General features: G+C 53.8%; 1 protein-coding gene across 1 annotated transcript in view; it reads right to left on the reverse strand.

Moving 5' to 3' along the window:
• The window catches only part of NEURL1B (neuralized E3 ubiquitin protein ligase 1B), a 34,266-nt gene extending 14,426 nt beyond the window's left edge, over positions 1-19,840 (reverse strand). Inside the window, 4 exon segments of the mRNA XM_047072908.1 lie at positions 1,400-1,945; positions 9,953-9,979; positions 9,982-10,071; positions 19,810-19,840. Coding sequence (XP_046928864.1) covers positions 1,400-1,945; positions 9,953-9,979; positions 9,982-10,071; positions 19,810-19,840 — 694 coding nt within the window.
• Between the last annotated feature and the right edge of the window lie 758 nt (positions 19,841-20,598).

Below are 20,598 nucleotides of genomic sequence, written 5' to 3' on the forward strand. Positions count from 1 at the left end.
CCTCCTTCTTTGGAAAGAGGGCACAGCCGGGATGCATGCATTTTCCCTCCTTGCCCAGTGGTGGTATGGGTGGCAGTGGTGGCCAAGGAGCCCAGGCTGGAGTGTTCGTTCCTTCAAGGTGCAAGGCAGAAAACCCAGAAACAGCCCAGACATTCAGATATACCAACCAGGGTACATCTATACCACAGACTACTACTCAGCACTTAAAAAGGAACAAACTACTGATTTACATGGCAACAACATAGATGATTCTCAAAAATACTGTGCTTTGATGGAGAAACCAGGTAGAAATGCCTATATACTGTATGATTCCATTTATATGAAGTTCCAGAATAAGTGCAACTAATCTGTGGTAAAAAATCAGAACACAGGCTGCTTCCAAAAGAGGGGAACTTTCTTGGGTTATGGGCAGGTGTATAAGTCTCTCAAAACTCAAACTTGAGATCTGTGTATTCCCTGCAAGTAAATGACACATAGGGCTACGTCCAGATTCTCTGAGCAAACTGATCTCCCTTTACTGCCCCAGAAATCCAGGCTGGGCTGGCTCACATGACCTGTGAGTTCAAGAGCTAAGGTCACAAATAGGTCAGTGGTCTCCAGGGGCTGGAGGTAGGGGAGAATGAGGATATGGGTCTCCTTTGGGGTGATGAAAATGTTTTGGAACTAGAGGTGATGGTTACCAACTGAATGCCACTGAATTGTGCACTTTAAAATGGTTACTTTGACATTATGTGACTTTTAAATCATTTTAAAAGAAAAAAAAAGTTTTAAGGTAAGGGTTTCTACACCCAGGAATTCTCACCACCAGATTTCAGCATTAGTGGCTGCCTTCTCTGTTAGAGTCAGACCTAGCCTGTCTTGTCTGCCTGCCTCCCCGGTGTACCTTGAGCCCCTGGCAGTGGGCACTGTAGATGTGCGAGGACTGGGCCATAAATTTGATTGCTGAGTAAGTGGATGTGTTAATGACTGAATGCATGAGTGAGCGAGCAAACACATGCATAAGTGAGTGAATGACTGAGTGAGCAAATGAACAGGGAGAGAAGGAATTAGCAAAGGAATGGGTAAAAAAAAAAAAAAAAATGAGTAAATGCGCAAGTACCTGATGAAGGGGTCTGAATGAACCTGGGCCAGGACATGGACTCTGGACCCAACCCGTGTGGGTTCTAGTCCTGGCTTTGCAACTCAAGTTATTTAACCTCTCCGTGCCTCAGTTTTCCCATCTGTAAAATGAGGATGGTGGGTTGTGGTAAAAAAAAATAAAAATAAAAAAAAATAAGAGTGAAAATGCGGCAACTGCTTAGAACAAGGCTTGGCAAAGTAAGCCCTTCGTGTTTGTGAGTATGAAAGAAATACACATCCATGCACACAGAATTACTGCTTGGTCCAGACCGTGACCTACCGAGGAGCTGCACCTCATCCGTGATGCCATAGACGTCGATGAGCGCCCAGAGCGGGCCGCCCACGGCCACGCCACAGTGGAAGAGCACCGGCTCGCCGTCGTTGACGCTGTAGAACACGCGGCCGTGACGGTCTGCCCAGTAGGCCAGCACGGTGTCACGCAGCGCCAGGTTCTCGGGCAGCGCCTTGGCCCAGTAGCCAGGTCGCGTGACAAGGTCGGGGCAGGCGTACTTGGGGATGTCCTGGGCGCTCATGAGCGACGGGTCGTGCGCCGTGAAGCCAAAGCGCAGTGCACCGCTCCAACCCGGGCGCACTGCCACCAGGCGCAGCCGCACCTGCTCGTACAGTCGGATGGGCCGCTGCGTGAACGTGACGCCATTGCAGAAGCTGTTACGCCGGGTGGCCCGCCGCGAGTGGCCATCTAGTCGCACGTTCTTGCCCTTGGCCTGCGCGTGGAAGCGGGGCGCTTCGCCTAGGACCGGGCGCCGTTCCGGCCCTGGGCCACAGCATGGGCGGGTGGCCAGGAGGCGTGCCGGCGGGCTCGGGTCTGCGGGAAGAGACAGGCAGCAGGGTTAGGGCCTCTCAGAACTTTCACGGCCCCAATTCGACTTTTAATAATCATTGCCATTTTAAAGTCTATCTTCATTAGACTGGTAATTGATAAACTTTGGGAAGGTTCCAGCTACCGCCAGCCTACCTATGACTATCACACAATGTCACAATACCCACTCCACAGATGAGCAAACCGAGGCTTAGTGTGTGTGTGTGTGTGTGTGTGTGTGTGTGTGTGTGTGTGTAGTGAAAACCTTTTCAGAGCTGTTTCATTCCCAGTAGGGCCAACACCAATGAATTTGTCACAACAACCAGGCTGGGGTCAAGTGACTTCTCTGTCCCTATCAAATCTCCAAATCTAGAAGCTTCCTCCAAGGGCCACTTTTGGGCTGTAGAGTCCTTCCAAAGGCAACTGGGGCCTTGGGTTCTTAGGGGAGTAGTGGGGGTCTGGCTGATTTTCTCTGTGCAAATTTTGTTCAAAAGCAAGGCAGAAAAGGCAATAGAAAGAAGGCAGTCTTGGGGTCATTCCCCTGACAATAGAATAAAAGGCAATATAGAGTGCAGCCTGGAATCCCAGCTCTCTAAGCACTTCCTGGCTGTGTGACATGCACTAGATCTTGCCACTTCTTTAGCCTGTTTCCTTGCCTGTAAAATGGGAACATTGTTTAACCCACACAGCTGCTAAAAGGTCATGAGGATGAAGTTCCTAGAATACTGCCTGGCACAGTGTGATAACATGATCGGAATACTGAGGTTCCAAAGGAAACCCAAGCCAGGATGCTGTGACTTCCCCTCCCATTTACCCACAGAAAATGAAGGCATTCTTTATAAACAAGGTTAGCTTTTCTAGAACATGCACCTTTCAAGATTCATCTCTAAGGGAATTTTGCCCAGAGGACCTGGAGAATCTTGGGAAGGTCTCTTTTCAAAGGAGCTGGTTGCTGGCCACAGACCCAGGTGGCTTAGTATTGAGGTGGGAGCTTCATCCCTCCCACCCGTCCTCCATCCCAGGGGCAGTTCCTGCGAGACTCTGGAAGCCTGGGAGATGGTGGGGTGGGTAATTACTGCACGAGTCTCTGCTGCTCATTCACAACAGCAGCTGAGTACAATTTTCATGGCAAGTGCTTATAAATTGCAGGCAACCCCTAGCACACAATGGTCTGTAGACGTGGGAGAAGAACAGCCTTCCGGGGAACGAGAATCCACTGCAGGGACTAGTCGTCCCACACCCACCCACAGGGTTCACTGTGCTCTGGGCACGTTGCTGGGCTTCCATTAATGCTGAGCCTACTGGGAGTGAGGACTGGGGAAAATGAAGAGGGAGAGGCGATGATGAGGCAGGCAAGCCGTGGCTCCCCTCCCCAAGCCTGTGGGGAGGGACGCCCGAGTCACGGAGGTAGACAGCCATGCTGGGAAGCTGGAGGCCCCCCTCCAAACAGAAGCCACAGATCCACAGAAGAAAAGTATAAGAAATGAAGCCAAGGTCCTGCATAAGAAAAAAAAAACTTAAGGGACTTAAATCATTCATTCATTTAACAAATGTTCAGTGAGCACCTCGTATATGCTAGGCACTGGGAATACAACCAGTTACCAAGGGGGATGAGGCTCCCACTCTGATGGAATGGGCATTCCGGGGGTGGGGGGGAAGCAAAGTTAGGCAACAAGGAAAACCTACTCTACCTGGTGGGATGCATTACAGAGAAAAACGTAGCCAAAGAAGCAGGGAAGAACGAAGCATTAGCACTTCCACGGAGGGCCTCTTTGATGAGTGACTTCTGAGCCGAGGTGAAGGGAGTGAGCCACGAGGGTAGGGTATCTCGTTCCAGGCAGGAAGAGCGCTCCAGGCAGGGGTAACGACAAGTGCAAAGACCCCGAGGTGGGAATGTGCTGGCGTGGCTGAGAAACAGCAAGGAAGCCAGCTGGGAGGGTGTGAGCAAGTAGGGGAGGTGGAAGCAAATGAGAGCAGAGCTGGAGCCGCGAGGGGGTGGCAGGTGGGGAGGAGATCCCATGGTTGCTGCTTGTTTCTTCCTTAACTAATTTACTCCGAGGGAGAGGGACATTACTGGAGGTTTAGAGCAGAGAGGTGAGACTGCTAGGCTGTTGTGTGGAGAGGGGACTGCTCGAGGGGGCGGGCAAGGAAGCTGGGGAGGACAAAGGCTACTGGATTATTCCAGGCAGAGATGATGATGGCTGACATCGGGAGGTGGGGAGGACCTGTAAAGGTGGTGAGAAGGGGTCAGATTCTGGTCCTAGAGATTTGGAGTTTTGAGGTTTTAATGAGACATTCAATACACTTGCCTTGGGTGTATAAAATATATGCAATAAATAAGACAAATAATGGATACTTAAAGGGGAGGCGGAGAGGTGGTAAGGAGGGAGAGGAAGACACCAGTGCTGGATCCTGGAGGGCGGGGGCTTTTCCATTTCATCTTTGATTCCCCCATGCTCAGCAGAGGCCTGACACTTACCAGGCACCTGATAAATGCCAACTGTTGCCTCTATTACGTTAGAGCTAGAGCAGACCTCAGAAATCATCTCTGAGAAGCCCATTTTACGGGTGGGGAAATGGGCCCAAAGAGGGAGAGGGGCCTGCCAAGTTGAAGTTCAGTAGGGGTTTGGGCAGGCCACCTCTGATAAAGGAGACAATGTCACGGTTACTTCCACCCGAGGAGGATAAGGAGAGCCCTCTTTTGCTTATAAGCCGGGTTGGCTTGGTTTCTCATGTTTGCAGCCCAAACTTCCTTGATTGATAGGAGTTCCTCCGTAACCTTGAATGAGACATGAAGGAAAGGGAGACCTGAAGGAAAGGGAGCCACGCAGGGCTTTCGGCAGAGCAGGCCAGCACGGCCTGCCAGGGAGGGGCCCCCAAGGCAGTGAGGAGGGTGAACCCAGAGCCAGACTGTGGGTCATCTCCAGAGCCACAAGGATAAGAGCAAGGGCCCACTGGAGAGCTTTTTGGAAGACAAAAATGAGCTAAGTAAGGGAAGTACCAGGTGTAAACCGTCAGGAGAGGCAGCTCAGGGACCAGAGAGCCTGCATCCCCATGCATGCCGTAGCCTTGTGCGAGCCGCTCAGCCTCTCTGGGTTGCAGCTTCCTCCAGTGCCCACAGGCCGAATTCTCCCCAAGGTCCCCACAGCTGGCAAACACTCCAGGAAACATTAAATAGGACCACAGATCTAAAGCCCTTCTGAGCACCAAAGACCACAAGCCACTGTTATGTGATTATTTTTCTCGCCCCTGCCATCGCTGTTGTTTTCCCAGCCTTGTCTCTCAATCCGAGAGTTTCTTTGCAAAACAGCTTGGGAATCCTTACATAGATAATCACTCAGAGTGGCCTGGCGGCTGAAATGAACGCTGGCTGGGGAGACACAGAAGGGGAAGTTTCCTGTAAAACCAACTATATGTTAGGACAAAATCTAGCCAAGTGACCAGCGGAGTTTACAGACTCGTTTAGGCTTGATTAAATGATCCAGCTTCCTTCGGGGAGTGAGGGATAAACAGTTTCTACCCCCTCAGAGGCCAGCGCCCTGACGTGAGGCAAAAAGACCAGGCTGAAAAAGTGTCTAAAGAGGATGTGTTATTTATGCAAATAGAAAATGCTTAAGGTGAAAGAACAGTAATAAGCAATCTCCAAATTGTACACCAACGTCTGCTTTTAGCTTGGCTCGGGGAAAGTGGCTTCTCCAAGAAAGAGAAAAAATGTCAGTGTGGATGGACCCCAGGGGCCCTGCAGAACATCCTAATTCAGAGAGGTCGACGGAAAAACTGAAGTTTATCGCTTAAATTACTGCAGTAAACACCATGAGCCACATTATGGAAAGTTTGGCAAGGATGAGAAAAATCCCTCCCTTCTCCCTGCCTTCACACCCTAACTCCCACGGCATTTTTCATCGGCCCTGCCCGGCCCTTATCCACGTAAGGACCATTGGTTGTGCCCTCGCTGTGTGCTGTGGCCTGGGCCAGATGTTCTCCATTTGGGGTTGTGGCTAATTCTCCAAATGAATCTTCACCTGCAGAATTGTTGAGATGAAAAACAAAGCTCCAGGCAGTGGAGACACTTCCCTTGGCTGCAAGAAGCAGTGTTGAGACGTAAACCCAGCAACGTCTGACTCCAAACCAGCGTTCCTTCCTCCTGTCCCAGCTTTCTTCCATAAGCGGTGCGGAAGTACTGAGCACCTTTTCCAAGTTCGTTGCAATCAGAGCCCCCAGCCAGTTTTGCTTCCTGCCTTCTCTTTTCTAACTCAGCATTACATAAAAAGCATTCCTCCCCCCCTCCCCCCCCCATGGCTCTTGAGCATTCACAGTGCTTGTGTTTCATGGCTGCAGAATGTTCCATCGAGGGCCAAGATGTCCCCCACCGTTCCCCTCCTGGGGATCACTTCAGCTGTTCCCCCAAATGGCTGAGTCTGTGGGCACAGAGGTTCCTAGCTGCCAGGACCAGATTCAAATGGGCACGCTGTAACTGGTGAGAAAACCTTCTGCCAGGACGAGGCCCCATGCCCCCTTCCTTCCATGGAAGGATGAGTACCCGCCGGCTTGTGAGGGGGGCCACCTATGGCCAGTGAGCCCCCTCTTCTTCTGGCCAGGAATCAGACCTGGGGACTCTAAGGACAAGGCAGGGCAGAGGGAGTCTTGTGAAGTAGGAGCCCAGGAGACCTCTGCAGCAGCCCATCCCGGGCGTAGGAGGGAGTAGGAAACAGTCCTGGCCCAGCCTCACAGTTGACCAAAGGCTGCTCCAGCCCCGCCAAGGTCAGAGGGGAGGGTCTTTCCAGCATTTCATCAAGGAAGCAATGCCTGGACTTTAAACGCATGGGCCAGAGATTTGGGTGTGGGGTGAGCACTGAGTGGCTGTGGATGGTTAGGGAGGACGGGACTCTATTCTGATTAAATGTTGCAACCCCCCAGCCTTGCATGAGTCCTTTGGTGAGACAGGTGGACAGAAGAGCAGTTCTGGTGGTGGCTCTGTGGTCCTCCCACATCAGTGCCTTAGAACACCCCTCCTGGGCTCTGAGTTCGAGCCTGTGCTTTGCTGCTCGTTTGCCTTGGGTCCCTGGGCAGTCAGGTCACTTCCCAGGGCTGCAAGTTTTCATCTGGAAAGGTGTGTGATCTTAGACCCCTGTCTTGGGCTGCTGAGGGGCCATGAGAGCGTAGAGAGAGCCTGGCACAAATCCTGGCACACAGTAGATGATCACTAAACATTTCCTTCCCAGTGGGAGGCAGCAGACCCAACTCCTAGGTGAGCCCTCACCTCCAGCTCTCCCAGAGTTTTTTTTCTAAATCTCAGTTTGAGAGGCAGTGAAAAAGAACCCAGGCTTGCAGGCAGACAGATCTGGGTTTAAATTCTGTTTTGTCATTTCATAGCTGCGTGATGACAGTAAGGTCCATGCTTAATTTCTCTGGGTCTCCCCAACCAGGCCTAGAAAACTGGTGAGAGTCCTTACTGCCCTGCGGGACTGCTGTGAGGAGTTTTGAATTGGTGAGGTAAATTCATCAGACAGTGCCTGGCACTCAGTAGGTGTCCACTAAATACTTGGTCCCTCCAGCCACCTTCGTTCCTTTGACAAGGAAGGGTTTCCGATGTCCTCTGACACCAGAGACATCTACTTGTGGGTCTGGGGGAAAACATCCGGACATGTTTGTCCATGGCGGGCTAGTGGTGATCCTGGCCAGGAAAGGCCTCTTGAAAACCCTGGGGTCACCTTCCCTTGGTGACAAGGGCAGAGGCCCATTTTTAAGCCATCCCGGCAGCGTCCCCAATATGCATTGTGCCACCCCCTGAATGTTCCCCGCTCATCACCCCAGCCCAGCCCCTCCATTGATCTAAAAAGAGCCGGAGAAAATGGCATTTACCGCCAAGAGGACAGCAGGAAGCAACACTCCAGCTTCTCTGGCCGCCGAGATGACAGCTTCCAGCAGATGGCATTCTGGCTGAAATTGTCAGCAGATTCCGCTCCACAGGGAAAGGGAATCGCCAACCGGGAAAGCGGTCTATTCTGTGCCCCTCCTTTCACAAGCAGCCTTTTACCGAGCCCCTGTTACGTGCCGGCACGTGCCTCTGTTTATTTGATTTAGTCTGTGGGACAACCCTGGTTTTACCACCTTCATTTTCCAGTGGAGGAAATCGAAGCCGCCAAGCTGGGCAGTGGCATCCGAGGGCCAGGCTTGGGCCCTTCCTCCCACAGCCCACCCCTTCTCCAAGGCAGTCCCTTGTGACCGTCGGGAGCAGGGGTCATGGCCCTTGTTAAGGGTGATGAAAGCTATATGGGCCTCTGTCCCCCCCAAAATACCCACCCTCCATGCACACAATTTGGCATTCAATTTCAGAGGCTTCCTGGGTGCACATAACCTCTAACCTTAGACTGTGTGCCTCCAGCAAGAAGTTTCTGGTTCCAGTGACATTTGCCCAAGTCCACAATGTAAACCACCGCTGTTGGCTGTCAGAAGCAACATGGTGCGTGTGTGTGTGTTAACGTGTGCTTTAGAGAGGAAAAGGCAAGGCTGGTATTTGGCAAGGCTTTCCTCCACCCAAGGCAGGATGAGAATATCCGTCTTTGGCAACAGGAAGTACCTTTGCCATTGGTGGGTTTGAAAGTGGGCTAGAAAAAACAACCAACCTCCCCTCACCTCTGCCAAATGGAGCAGTGACACGCGCCCAGGAGACAGACGCCAGCGTAATGGGACTTTGTTCTCTGTTTCAGCGGCCTGGGAGGCCAGCGCCCAGGATGGAAGGGGGCCAGCCCACATGGGAAACCGCCACCCTGCTCCTCCCCTCCCCTCTTCTTTGCAAACAAAACTCCCTCCCCTCTTCTTTGCAAACAAAACTCGGTCACCCCAGTGCAGCCAGGAAGGTCCCACACTCCTGTCAGCAGCTGCAAGGAGCCTGGGGAGGGGAGGGAGGCCAGAGGTCAGGCGACACCGCTTGTTGGGAGAAAAGCCTGCTCCTTCCAGGCCTAAGTGGCAGCCCTCTTTGCTCAAGTGGGCTCAGATGCGCCAAGTTCCCAGGGGGTGAGGTCATCCCAACTCCCCCTCGGGTGCTCAGTGGAGTCAAGATTTCCTGGTCCATTCTGACCCTCTGCCGGGCCCCTGCGCTGGGGTGTCTTCTTGATAAACTGCCCCAGGAGACTCTGACCTTAGAGGTGCCAGCTCCCACAGTTAGGGCCCGGAGTGGGGGATGTGCCCTCATTCTTTCTCAAGTACATCACTTCCTCCATCTGACATTTATGGAGCATGCGCCCCATGCCAGGGCCTGCATTGGCTGCAGGGACACGTGCACTGACAAGCAACCGCAGTCCCTGCCCTGCCCTGCCCTGCCCTGTGACTGAGAGACCAGCAGGGGGACGGACGCAGACACCAGGACAGCACGGGGTGGGTGGTAGGGAGGGCTGGGGCCATGGGGACACTTCTCAGAGGAGCCACTCTGCAGACTGAGGCAGAAATGGCTGGAAGGAGGGTAGGGATGGGGAAGTGTGTTTGATGCAGGGGGAATAGCACAGGCAAAGGCCTGGAGGTGAGAATGAATGGAATGCACTTAAGGAACTATAAGGAATATAGGGCAGAAGGGAGCAGGGAGGCTGGAGGAGGGAGTCAGGGGCTGCATCACAAAAGGTCTTAAAGGCCGTGCTGAGGGGGTTAAATTCCTCAGGGGACCACTGAAGTGTTTGGAGCTGGTAGGAACCCTGAAGGATCCACCTCTGCCAAGATCCACCTCTCCCAAGATCCACCTCTTCAAGCCCAGTTTCTTCCCATGGCAACTGTCCCTGTCTCTCTTCCTGCCTATCAGAATGACCTAGCATGGCGGGAGTAAGAAAACAGTCCAGGTTTCAAATGTTGCTGCCAACTGCTGGTACAGTCTTGCCCCTCGGCACCTGCTTCTCCTCCAGGCAGCCCCTGGCACCTGCCTGCTGATAAGCTGGCTGAGTCTGCCAACTTTCTCCTTCTCTGCCTTGAGGGCAGCCACTCTTCTGGCCTGGGTGGAGCCCAGAAGCCTGACTGCTCACTAACCTGTAGGGCCCCATCTTGACTTTGTGAACAGTAGATCCACTGGTCCTGCTTCTCAGGGTCAAAGCGATGCTGGAGAAGGAGGAGACCCTCCTTGAACCGTGCTGTCCTGGCTCCTAGAGCTGAGGAAATGTTCCTCGTGAGCCCCACCGCTGGGCAATGTTTGCTGGCCCTGAGGGGCGGGGAGCCCAGCTCTGGCACAGTGAACGTGCTTGCCAGGTGGTCCATTCACCCCTCACCACCTCCTGCCGGGTGGCTTCCAGAGGAGGAAACCGAGGCCCAGAGAGGTGGACATCCTTATGAGGGCCACCAGCCTGTGAGGGCAGGGTCTGTTTTCAAATCTGGTCCTGACTCCAAAGGCTGCATCTTTCCTGTTTTATGCCTCACTCCACGCCAAGGTCTCTTGCTTCCCTCTGGATATGCCAGAAAAAAGCTAGATTATGTACAAGCAGCTTAAGCCACCTTCTGGGAAAGGAGTGTAGTGATGCCCTGACTCGGTTTCAGGGAGGGATGGGGGGGGGGGTGGTGGATATCATCAATCAGCTTGTTTTGAGCGGCTCAAAGGCCACAGTTTGGCGGAACTTGAGATGAACAATAAGCAGCATCTAAAAAAGGAAAGCGGGTGACTGATTACAGCAGGGCAGGGAGGGAGCCCCAGTGCCTAATGTCCCCAAGGCCTCAAAAAGGAACTGGGGGTGGGACCTGATGAGCGAGACAGACCTCCCAGGGGGCAATGCAGAGACTGAAACTTGGCCTACATTCACCAGACCTCCTGTGATCCTTCTGGGTGAGGCAACTGCTACCAGACCCATTGCCAGTGAGGCAGGGAGGCTCGGGGAGGTTGGGAGAGCTGCCCAAGGCCACACAGCCAGGAAGTGGTGGGGTTAGCATTTGAACCCCTACTAGCCTGGCTCCACAAAGCTAGGAAGAAGAGGCTATGGCTGCTTCAGGCAAAGCGTAGAAGTCGTCCCTGCGGGGAAGGAACAGGGTTCCCACACGGTGCCCCGCACACAGTGTGGGTCCTCAGCTAAAGTTTCCTTCCCTGCCACGTTGGACTCTGAGGCTCGCCAAGAAGTGACTCTGGAGGGTGCCTCTGCCACCCTGCTTCCTTCTCTGAAGATCCAGCTTTCTCCTTTCCCTCCACCTCCTCCATCACGCTGACCATCCTCCGAATCCCCGAGGGCTCATGGGAGTAGGTGAGTGAGGACTGAGGATGCCGGAGGAAGCCTGTGTGGCTCCGGAAAGAGCTGGCTCAGGATTCGACTCAGATGGGAAGCCCAAATCCATGCATGCCCTTGACCATTATGCAGAACTGCTTCTCTAGCCAACCAGTGGGTGCTTCAGTGATCTATCACGGGGACCTGAGAGGAACAGGACTAATGGTCCTACTGTTCCTCCCCACCCCGGCCCCCTCAACCCCATCAATTTCAGGAGCGCAGACCCCTTTGCCTTCAGGGGGACTTCTGGAGTCCTTGTCTTGTGTTGGGCTCAGACTTCCCACGCAGTTCCCTATCTGTATCTCATTGCCTGACCACAAAGGAGGTAGCATCATTATCCCCATCTTAGAGACGAGAAAGTGGAGGCTCAGAGAGGGAAATGACTTGCCCAGGGTGACACGGGTTAGATACAGTAGAACTATTTGAACTCAAGACTGCCTCCAAAACCGTGCTCTTTCCATCACCTCTCTTGGGATTCCAGTCAAAGACCTCATCTGTAATTGCTGTGTGACCCTGCACTCTGGTCCCGGTGTCCCTATCTGCCAAATAGGAAGTAGGTTCCAAGCTCCCTCCGGTCCTAGGAACAGAGTCCCTGGGGGACTTCTCTGCAGGGATGAAGGTCTGGGCCATCCTCAGAGTCAGGGAAATTCCGCTGTCCCATCTCCTGACCTTGAATTGCCCCCAAACCTTGAGGGGAAGGGAAGCTCTTGGGTGGAGTGGAAAGTTACCAGGCAGACCCAGCTTTGGAGATACAGGGTATGCATGTGCCCACCCAGCTCTTAAATCCATCATCCTTGGGGGGAAAAGGAAAGAAAACACATGCCCAAGGGATATAACTGTAATGTAAACAATGTGTAATGTTGAAGGCATAAACAGAATACACTTGTTAATAGCTGTGGGCATCCTGCCAAGTGCCAATCCTGCCCCAGATACCCCCACTCACCCATTTCCCCAAATGGCTTACTCATAAAAGAACTTTCTCCCCACCGCCCAGAGGTGAGGCAAGAGGCCAGATGAGTCCCAGTAGTAAGAATGCAGAGAGAAAAAGAAACAAGGGTGAGCTGGGACTGATGTCCAAGGACGACTGTCCCAAACCCCGCTCAGAAATATCTGTCACTGAGTCTGCAAAAATGCTGAGGCTGGGAGACTAGGGGTGGGGAACAGACCCAGGCGAGGGCAGGTGGCTTCATCTGTCTGTGCCTTACTTCCTGAGCTATAAAATGGGCCCAAGACCTTCCAAGCCACAGAACTGTCAGGAGGATTATCGAAATGAAAGATTGTGAAGGGGCCTGCAGGCGTTCAGCAGATGAACAGTGGATAGCACACCCCATAAGACCCCAAGGTCAAAGGGCACCTTCATGAACAATTCATCCTGGATCCGTGTGATGCTCAGTTGCTTCTACAATGTCTATCTCAAGTCTCAGCTGGGCTAAACACCAGTGCCACTCCAGGAAAGGGCACTTGTTCCTTACTGCTCTCATTCCACCTGCAGACCGCTTCCACAGTTAGAAAGTTCTTCCTTTGACTCAGCTGATACCTGCCTCCACATGATGTCCACACACTGGTCATGTCTACATTTGATCCACAGTACCGTTTCCCATCAGGTCTGCTCTCTGACCTCAGGCTATGTTGCCGGGGATTCTTTGCTCTCCCCGAGATGACCTGGCCCTTGCTTTGTTGTCTAGAAAGCCCTCAGGACATCACCTGTCCCCTGACCGGCTTTGAAAGGGGGTTGGAGATCTACACAACAGACGTCAGGGAATATCAGCTGGGATCGTCTCAGTAAACCCACAGGCCACCTGGAGACTGTCCCCACCCTGCCACGCCTAGAGGCAGGACGTGAGACAGACAGCTACAGAAGCAGGTGAACGCACTAAAAACCGACCTGCGGGATTTCTAAATGCTTACAGATTTCTGCTCAATACTATGAAGGCTTCTAGTGCAAATGTGAACCGCCTCCCCCCTGACCCCCCCACCCTGACTCAGCAGTCACCCTTCCCGCACAAACATCCTCTCCTTCTAGCAGGAATCCTGTCGGACTACCCTTGCTGTGTGCCCTTGGGCAAGTTATTTCCCTCTCTGTCCTCTTTGTTCCCTCAGCAGTTGTAAGGGACTAACAGTAATAGCTCTCTCATGGGGCTTGTTCGGAGGGTCAAGTGCAGGCACCTACTTAGAACTCTGTCTGGCACAGACGGGCTGTGTGATACAAGTTAGCGGTCATTGTTCTTCTGAGTCTGTCTCCCTCAGGAGCACAGGGCTCAGCATAGAGGAGGGGCTTGTGTCCCCAGGAAGCCCATAATCCTAACAGGCACCCCATGTGAGCACTTCCTATCTGCCAGACGCTTTGCATGCCTGGGGCTACGATTAAGAGGAGGACGTGGGACCAGGACCACAGCCTGTGCTGTTACCAACTCTGCTGTGGGTGGATGACAGCACAGCAGGGAGACCGGATGCTTGCTCCTCACCTGCAGGAAAGCCTGGGTGCCGGACGACGAAGGGTTCTCGCCCTAGCCCCGTGCCCTTGCTGACTGATTGGTGGGGCTGCCTCTGGGCGGGAAGGGCCTGTGAATAGCCGGACTCAGGGGAGAGGGTGTGGGTGCACCGTGACCCCTGCCGATGGCAGGTGGGAGTGGCCGACTGCAGGCCAGTTTTTACCAGGCAGAAATATCAGGAGCCTAAGCCTGGGGGAAAGGGTGCAGAGCTCAGATTCCCCCCCTCCAGGGCAGGATTCCCAGAGGTCAGCTTTTGAGTCTCCAGGCCTGGAGGGAGGGAGGGAGGGAGAGGTGAGGGGGATGGACCTTTTCCATGGGCAGCTTCATTCTGTCCATGGGAAGGACAGCTTGAGAGGGGTGGGGCTCAGGATGAGGACAAAGGGCAGCAGCCCCAAGATGCCCCGGGGAGCAGTGCCCCTTGGTGATGGAGGAGAAGGAACTTTGGAACTGGGCAGGCCTGCGGTCAAATTCCACTCTGCCAACTTCCTGGCTGCCTGTCCCAAGGCAGGTCTCGTTTCTCCTCTGAGCTCAGTTTCCTCATCTGTGAAATGGGAAACTACTTCTGGAAGGCAGGTCCTGACAGCTGAAATAGGAATGAAATAGATAAAGGGCCCGGTATGGGGCAAGCATGCTGAAGATCTGACCGCTCTACTATAGCCCAGGTGAGCGCTTACTACCTACAGGGCTGCACCCAGGCCTCCTTCCTTTCCCCTCTCTGCTTGAAGCACAGCCCTGGCTTCTGGGCTTCTATTTTAAGCCCTCATAGAGCACCACTAAATACAGAAAACGCTTTGGTCCAAAAGAGGGCAGAGCTGACCCTTCTTGTCTGCAGGGAAGATTAAACAGTCCTTCCAGCCAAGCCCAGTGAAAATGCTATGCCCCTGCTGGCAAACTCGGCACATCATCCCGGCAGGGAGCGTGGCAGCTAAGAAATCTAAGCCTCCTGACTGCGGGCTGGCCTGCAAGAAACCATCCCCTCCTCTCACATGGCCTCTGCCCGCCCCTGACTCCACATACCACCCCAGCTTGCACTGGGATCCCCAGAATGCCACAGTTCTCCCCATATGCCCTGCTCTCCCTCCACTCGGGCCTCTGTCTTAAACAGCTTTCCTTCCCTTGACTAACTTCTCTGCTTTCTGGTCTCACTGGACAGCACCTCCTCCAGGAAGCCTTCCTGCCTCCTGTTCCGGGCTATCACAGCCCCCAGGGTCCCCCTCCCCCACTTACTATAACTGCTCCATCCTTGTTGGTCTTTCCCACTAGACCTCGAGTCCCTCAATCCAGACTGTGACCCCAGGCTCAGCACAGAGCCCAGCCTGGAGGTCTGGTGAACAAACGAAAATGGCAAAATGCAACCTGCCAAGAAGATTCTTCTCGTCAGAAATCTGGTGTCCTGGACAGAGCTGAAGAACGCTTAGGAATTGCTGCTGTCAGTACGCATGAAAGGGACGCCTCCCAATCGGGCCCCTGGATTCAAGGCTGGTGGTCACCTGGGACAGAGCTTTCAAGGCAGGAAGTGAAGGGCAACAATAACCATGATAGCAAAAGCCCCAGGCATTGTGCCAAGACTACCTGCCCTATTCCATTTAATTATCACCGCCGCCAATTACGAGGGAGCTACCCCCGTCGTCCCCGTATCGCAGTGAGGAAACTGAGGCACAGAGAGAGCCCTTGCCTGAAGTCACTCCCCTAAGAAATGGCTGAGCTTAGATTTGAAACCAGGCATCCTGACTCCGAGATCTGTGTTCTAGACCCAGCACCAGACCTCCCACTGCTGTAGACCAGTGAATGGTCTCATCACAACTCTTAATCACTGCAGCCCACGGAGCCCAACACACACACACACACACACACACACACACACACACGCACACACGCACGCACACACAACTGAAACAAAGTTCATGAAGCAAAAACACTCCTTACTACCTCAATGCACTTGATGTGTTATTTTTTATTCTGTTCTATTTTTAAAGCTGGTCAGACATGACCCCCAGTAGACAGAGCACTTGGTCTGGTGGCCAGGCCTCATTTGGGGGCACTGGGCACCACCCCTCCCCCTCTGAGGCACAGGGTAGCAACAGCTTGTGCTCTCCATCGAGACAACCAGCTACTTGTCCTATTATGTTAGTGCATCCTATATCCTCTTCCACTAGAGGCCAGCTCGATGGGGACCTCCAGGGGCTGTCCATCCCATTCAAGCTGAAACCCCAGGGCCTGGGACGTGACAGGTGGCTAAAAGATGTCAGCTGAATCAGTGAAGGTGCACACTCCGGAAAATGCAGAGCAGGGCAGACCCCAGAGTCCCTCCAGCTTGGGCACATGGAGAGATGTTGCCTCCCTGTAAAATGGGGTAACTATAGCCCCTCTAAAGGGTTGTTACAAGGGTTTAAGATGGATAATGTGGGTAAAGGCCCTGACTCAGAGTTTGGCACAGAACAAGGTCAACACACGTCCTTCACTCCAAGCTCTAGGATGCCTAACTATTGAACTAACACTAAAAAGGTCCATTGACTTGGTCAAGCACAGACCAACTTAATGATTAAACCCAACTGGAAGTTTGAATTCAGTCTCTTCTCCAACCAGAACTATGAGTGAGCTCCAGAGGCGAGCTGAGGGAGGGGTTGCAATGAACTGGTAGAAGAAGGGGGAAGAGCCCCCTGCCCCGGAATTCTAGTCTCCCCTAACCCCACTTGTTTATACTCTTATTATTTTTCTTTACAAAACCCAGATTAAGGGAAACGGAATCCAGAGAAAAGGGCCAGGGGGTATTAGGAATAAGACAGACCTGGGTCTTCTAACCCCAGCTTTGCCACTGCCTAACTGTGTGAGTTGCATCGAGTGTTGGTAACCTCTCTGTGCCTCAGTCTCCTCATCTATAAAATGGAGACGAATGGCATCTTACTTTGCAGTACTGAACTGCAACGGGTAACGCACACAGTAGGAACTTAGCAAATGTGAATTCCCTTGCTGACTCCTGGACCGTTCTATTTATAGGGCATTCCTCTGAATGTGCCCTTTGTGAAGATTATCAAGGGGCTTCCCTACAGCGATCATAAAGGACCTTCCCTTTCTTTGGCTTGTCATCACTGCACACAATAACATACCATAATTACTCGGGGGGCCCCAACCGATGTCCGAACCATGGGTTGGGGGGATACTGCATGTCAGAGGAAGGATGCAGCCCTTTGGAGCTAAATAAACCTGGATTCCAGTCCTGGTTCTACCAACTGGATGAGCCATGTGAACTGGGGTGAGTCATTTTATCTCCCTGAGCCTTAGTTTCCTTATCTGTAGATGGAGATGATGATCTCTACCTTGCAGGGCTGTTGCAAGAATTAAATTCATCGATTCATTCAACAGATACTTACCGGACAGCTATGCACTAGCCACTGCTCCAGGTGCTGAATATACAGCGGTACATAAAACACACAAAATCCTCCCTGGGGAGACAGATGATGAAACAGCTAACTACACACACAGTGCGGCACATGGTGATCATGCTGTGTAGAAACACAGAGTGGGGGAAAGTAAGTGGGGCGTGCCGGGGGCAGGGGCAACGCCAGGACCCACATGGGAGCAGGGACCTACAAGAAGCAAGGGGGAAACCATGTGGAGGTCTGGGGGAAGAATGTTCCAGGCAGAAGGATCAGCAAGTGCAGGAGCCTTAAGGAGGAGCATGCTTGGCATGTAAATGAAGCCACATATGCAGGAAGCCTGGCATGGAATCCAGGTGCTTAGCAAATGCCAGCTCTCTATTTCAAGTCCCATAGAAGGAACCCCACGCATGTGTCCTTTTCCTGAGAACGAAAGCACCAGGATTTCTACAGGGCAGGACTGAGCCAAGCATTCTTTCAGCCTAGGATGCAGGCAACATGTGAGCTCTACCACCGGTTTTTGAGCCCCTGCCAGCCACTAGGCTCTGGGTTGGGCAACCAGGGATCCAAGATAATCAAGACATGGTTTCTGTCCTCAGGCAGCCTCAAGGCAAGTTGTGGAGAGGGGCGACGGCAATGCAACGTGGTCAGATGGACAAGCAGAGACTTAAGAAGGTATCTAGGTAGCCTAGCGAAGGGTGGGATTGGGTGTGGGTGTTCAAGGAAGGCTTCCTGGATACGGTGACAAGTAAGCTGAATTGTAAGAGATGGACTAGACAAGAAAGGCTATTCCAAGTGTGGGGAGCGGCATGTACTGATCACAGAGTTGTAAAGAATGGCCCGGTGTATGTGAGAGACTAATTACAGAACAGGTTGGAAAACGATTAATGGCCCTTCGTATTCTCAGCGCCAGCAACTAGGAATTCCAGTTCGCTCCCCTTCCTCCAACTCAGTGCAAGCTTCAGCCCCGTGGGGAGTTTTAATTTTTCACACTTAGCTACTGCAGCAGGTAATAACCTTAACCCCCCAGCTCCTTGCCCAGGATGGCCCAGTCCACACAGCAAGAGCCCAGTGGGATGGAGAATATATAAATCTCAAGCTATTTTTAGCCTGCCTGGCTGTGTCTGTCCCTTCACCCACCCTAAAGCTGACCCACAGGTGGCACAATGTTTTTTTTTTTTGTTTTTATGTGACTAGAACAGCATCAGTATTTTTTATTAAGAAATCCTACAAAGGGGCCCATGATGCAGCCAGGTGTCTTTGTGGCCAGGAGAATATCTGCTGCCACCTTTGTCGGCATCCCTGGGTACCTCCGGACTAGGTGGGTGGGCTCTCCCATCCCCATCCAGCCAACATCCCTGCTCATAGGAGATCGAGGCCACCCTCCAGTAAGTGGACCTGGGTTCAAATCCCACCTCTGCCTCTGGCTAGCTGACGACCCCCTGCTGGTGACTTCACCTGGCTGAAAATCTTGGGGGTTTTGAGCACAATGGCCCTCACGCTGCCCAGAAGCTTAGAAAGTAGGAGTTGGCTCTTCTTCCATAAAGCAACCTTGGGAATCCCGAGCACAGCATCACCCATTTCAATCCCCTCCAGGGAGGAAACAATTATTTTTTGATATAAAGCCTAGAAAGGGGGGCTATATGGGAGTGTTAGAGCACAAACCAGTGACATGTCTCTGCTCCTAAAACCTCACACTAAATTTGCCCCACAGCCAGATGATTTGCTACCCCACTGAGCTGGGCCTTTGTACTTTAAAAATACACACATCTCTCACTTTGTGCCTAAAGGATGCTACCAATGCCCAGCCTTAAGCCAAAATAAGGGCTTTTTCTAAAGACTTGGGGTAGGGGGATGGCCGGGCAAGCAGAACGGGTTCAATCCAGATTACCCCCTCTTAGCGGTATGACCTTGGGTGAGTCATTTCTCCTCTTCTGAGCCTCAATTTCTTTATTTGTAAATTTGGGATAAATATCTTTATAATGAAAAGCTACTTTGTATGCCGAGCTGGGGTATGCAAAGCGCTGGACACAGAGCCCCCTGGCACAGTGATCTGCTTCCCAAATTACCAGGTATTCTCTAGTAAGGCCCCCTCTGCTCCCCATCTCCCACCCTCCCACCCCCCCCCACCCCGCCCCCCCATCTCCTTACTCTGGCCCGGAGATTCTATGGTGATGTTAACTAGGGGGCGATGCGCTTTGCAGCGGTGACTCTGAGGGACTAGAGAGCCCCCAGCTGAGCGGACACCAGAGGGGGGCGCAGCCGGGGTGCGCGTGGGAACGTGGCCAAACCAAGGCAGCATGTGCCGCGGGGGCGCTGGCGGCTGGAAATTGGGGTACCCCTGCAAGCGCCCCCCACTTTCAGCAGCTGCAGTCTCGGCACAAGGGCTGGCTTCTGGCCGTCGGAAGCCCTGGGGAGCCCTACTCCAGTCACCCCCCAAGGCGCCCCGGGCTCCCTCCTCAGCGCCCTCGGGCTGAAACAAAGGCGAGGGGGCGCGCGGCATCGCCCCAGCGGCCCCTTCGCGCCTCTGGCCAAGCAGGGCGATCGAGGACTGGGGTCCCCAAGGTAACCAGGACGCGGTACCCGTCCTCCCGGAGCGCAGAACCCCGCCGAGGGGCGCGCGCTAGCCGGGGTGCAGGAGGCACCGGAGACTCCAGCCCGCTGCGCGCCGAGGGCTCCGAGGGGTGGGGTGGCTCTCCGGAAGTCACCCAGCGGGTACCCTAGGGAGAAGAGAACCCCAGCGCCCGCCTCCCGGGCAGGGCTCCCCGGCGTACCTGGCAGGGTCCGGTGCACCGTGTTGCCCATCGCTGCGTCGGGGCGCTGCGTCGGCGGCGGCGCGCTCGGGGCGCACGGAGGCTAATAACGCGGTGGGCCGGGCACCCGGGCCGGGGTCGGGCTCCGGGGCATCGCGGCTGCACCGGCGAGCCGGCGGGCTGCAGCTGGGGCGGGCGCCTGAAGGGAGGCGGTGGCAGGGGGAGGAGGCGGAGCCAACCGGCCCGAGCCCGCCGGCTCCGCCTCCGCCTCCCGCCGCCTCCAACCAAGCAGGGAGGGGCGGGGCCGCCGCCGCCGCATCTTTTGAAAGTTTGGACCGGGCGGCGGGAGCAGAACCGCCGAGCCTCCCGCTCGCGCGGCTCCCGCGCCCTGGGCGGGAAGACGCGCTGGCAGCCGGGTGCCTTCGGGGTGCCAGGCCCGTCATCGTGCTGGCCTGTCGCTCGTTTATTCCAACACTTAGAAAAGGCCTAGTGTATGCCAGGCCTCTTCCATGCGCTGGGCCATAGGGAGCCAAGCTCACCCTGGCGGTGCACTAATGCGGGGTTCCGGGGTGGAGAAGTACAGGCAGGCAGTGGAGGTCGCTTAAGGCAGTGTAAAGATAACCCAGTCGGGGTGGCCGCGGTGGGGGTAGGATCACGGACCTACGAATAAGAGAAACCTAGGCAGTATCCAAAGGTTGGGAGGAGGGAACATAGTAGAACACGTATTAAGTATATGCCAGGCGCTGTGCTGGGCACTGTAGATACAGACAAGGCATGCAAATGGTGAAAACAGAAATAACAAGCAATTTA

Source organism: Lynx rufus, unplaced genomic scaffold (assembly GCF_022079265.1).
Source record: "Lynx rufus isolate CCGP_SWC_20201006 ecotype Redwood Valley unplaced genomic scaffold, mLynRuf1.p SCAF_1, whole genome shotgun sequence".
NCBI classification, from domain to species: domain Eukaryota; kingdom Metazoa; phylum Chordata; class Mammalia; order Carnivora; family Felidae; genus Lynx; species Lynx rufus.